We start from the raw sequence: 2824 nt of genomic DNA, 5'->3' as shown, positions 1-2824 counted from the left end.
TGGTTATTTTATCTTATCAACATACATGCATGTTCTCAAAACCTTTCTTCAGCCTGCTGCATATGATACTCCCCTCAAGTCTCCAGACACTGATATCATGCAGACACAAAGCAGCCTACTGTATTCTCTTAACTTTATCTGATCTCTGGAAATAAAGTATTAGCTGAAGTGTGTTTCAGAGTCACAGAGAAGGTTAAAAGACACTTATATCCGTAATATTAGATTTCCAACATGGAATAACTTTGAACTGGCACAATTTAATAATCATTTGGATGCTTCATGTTGACTTGGTTTCTAGGTGGAAAAATAATGTTTCCATTTTTTGGTGCTGTTGAGACTATCACTTGCCCATTAGTGTGGCAAAACCCTGAAATATTTGGGTTAAAATGCATGTACTGACTAGTTTGAAATCTTATTTTTATTATGTAATAATGGTAATGATATTGCTTTCTTTCAAACTTCCAATCTTTTAATCTCTCATAGAAGAGAAGAACAGCATGAAGAGGTGTAATGAGACCAGTGTATCTGAATTCATCCTCCTGGGGCTCCCCATCAAGCCAGAGGATCAAACCAGGTTCTATGCCCTGTTCCTGGCCATGTACCTGACCACAGTGCTGGGGAACCTGCTCATTATCCTGCTCATCAGGCTGGACTCTCACCTCCACACCCCCATGTACTTCTTCCTCAGCCACTTGGCCTTCACTGACATCTCTTTCTCATCAGTCACAGCTCCAAAGATGCTGATGAATATGCTGACACAGAGTCAATCCATCTCATATGCTGGATGCATTTCCCAGGAATTTTTCTTATTATTTGGGGGCATTGACAGTTTCCTTCTCACCTCAATGGCCTATGATAGGTATGTGGCAATCTGTCACCCCCTCCACTACACTACAGTCATGAATCAGAGCCTCTGTTGGCTGCTGATAATTTTGTCCTGGGTCTTGTCTTCTGTCAGTGCCCTTGTGCACACCCTTCTCCTATCCCATCTCTCTTTCTTTGGAGACAACACTGTGCCTCACTTCTTCTGTGACCTCTCTGCCTTACTAAAGTTGTCTAGCTCTGATACCACTACAAATGAGTTGGTTATCTTCCCTATAGGAACAGTGGTCATTACCCTACCATTCATATGCATTCTGGTCTCTTATGGATACATTGGGGCCACCATCCTGAAAACTCCCTCCATCAAGGATATCTGCAAAGCATTGTCCACATGTGGTTCTCACCTCTCTGTGGTTTCTCTGTACTATGGAGCAATTATTGGATTATATCTTTTCCCCTTATCTAATAACATTTATGAGAAGGATGTTATTGTGTCTGTGTTGTACACTATGGTCATACCCATGCTGAATCCCTTTATCTATAGTCTGAGAAATCGGGATATGAAAGGAGCTCTGAAAAATGTACTCAGTAGAAGAACATTTTCTGTGTGATGGACATTGATTTCCTGTTAGCTTGATACGAGACCTCTTCAATCCTGCAATACATTCTTTCCTCTGTGACTTGCTGTTTCTTAGTGGATCTTGTGGCATTCAGTTTTTCAGCCATGTGCTCCTTTGGATATAGTTTTTCTCTATTTGTCTTGTTGATCTTCAGAATTTTGAGAAAAGATTTTACAAACATATGGTACATGTACCTTTTCCTATATTTTTTCCTTTTTTATTGTATTCTTGTTCTAAAAAGTTCTGAAAAACTTATGCAGTCACAGCTGTCATATTTTTATACCCATTTGTAGCAAAGCTTTCTTTTTTTAAGATAACAAATTTGTTTCTTCTGTTCACAGTTTTACTATCATTTTAATTTTGAATACTTTTAGAATTTATTTTTTGTTAGTAATATTAGCAAGAAATATATTTTAACCATTATTTATAATTTATTACTTTATTTTAATTTATATATTCAAATTTATACATTTGTGTGTACAAGGTGGTATTTTGATAAGTTTATGCAAGGTGAAGGTAATTATGTTATTCCCTCATAATGTTATCATTTCTTTTTTGGTGAAAATAATTTGAGGCCTTTATTCTAACTTTTTAAAAGTATGTATTATGTTATAATTATCTCTAGTCACTTACTGTGCAATAGAACACCAGACCTTACTTTCCACTTAACTATTTTAATACTGATTGACAAATCCTTCTGCTCTTATCCCTCCCTCTATTCTTTCTGGCATGAACATAAAACAGGGACAATTGTGGGGAACACTGGGAGCTGGGAGAGAGAATGAAGAGGGTGTGGGGGGGAATATGACTGAAATACATTGTGGTACATATGAAAAGACACAATGAAACCAATTAAAAATTTGTCAGAAAGTTTAAAGGGGGGAGTTGTGTGGAAGGGTGATAAGAAAGAATAGAGGGAGTAAAAATGATCAAAGCACATTATGTGTATGCATGAAAATATCACAATGGAACCTCTCACTTTGTGTAACTATTGTGCACTAATAAAGTAACTTTGAAACACTATGAAACAATCTAACAAAAGAAAATAGCCTTAAATCAGTTGTTTACATGGATGTTTTAAGGAAAAACTCTTGGAGGTGTGTTATTGAATGGGGGTACTTCAAAATGCAGTGTAATGCTCTCTCACCAGTTTTACTATCAGATCCAGAGCTAGATTCATTAGTTCCAGCTCCAGCATCAATATCAATACCAGAATTAGTGTCAACACCAGAACTGGACCAGTATCAGCTCTACCAACAAATTCCTAGAGAGAACCTGATCCAGCATTGACAGCCATGCTGCCACCTAAAATTGAAGCTAACACCAGTATCAAATTAAACCAGCTCCAGCATCAGGTCTAGTACCAACCATGGAGCTACAGA

The 2824-nt window shown here is 37.3% G+C and overlaps 1 protein-coding gene across 1 annotated transcript; it reads left to right on the top strand.

The window, feature by feature from the left end:
• The first annotated feature begins 497 nt into the window (after nucleotides 1–497).
• Nucleotides 498–1433, top strand: LOC109675440 (olfactory receptor 1J21-like). Its single transcript, XM_020152143.2, has one exon. The coding sequence runs from the start codon at nucleotides 498–500 to the stop codon at nucleotides 1431–1433; it is 936 nt and encodes a 311-aa protein (XP_020007732.2).
• The last annotated feature ends 1391 nt before the right edge of the window (nucleotides 1434–2824 follow it).

The sequence above is a fragment of the Castor canadensis genome, chromosome 13 (assembly GCF_047511655.1).
Source record: "Castor canadensis chromosome 13, mCasCan1.hap1v2, whole genome shotgun sequence".
NCBI lineage: Eukaryota > Metazoa > Chordata > Mammalia > Rodentia > Castoridae > Castor > Castor canadensis.
Note: the sequence above shows the minus strand (reverse complement) of the source record. Positions and strands in the feature narration are given on the sequence as shown.

What these genes read in the sequence shown, in the direction of transcription:
- LOC109675440 (XM_020152143.2), top strand. Translation starts at nt 498, where the DNA reads ATGAAGAGGTGTAATGAGACCAGTGTATCTGAATTCATCCTCCTGGGG.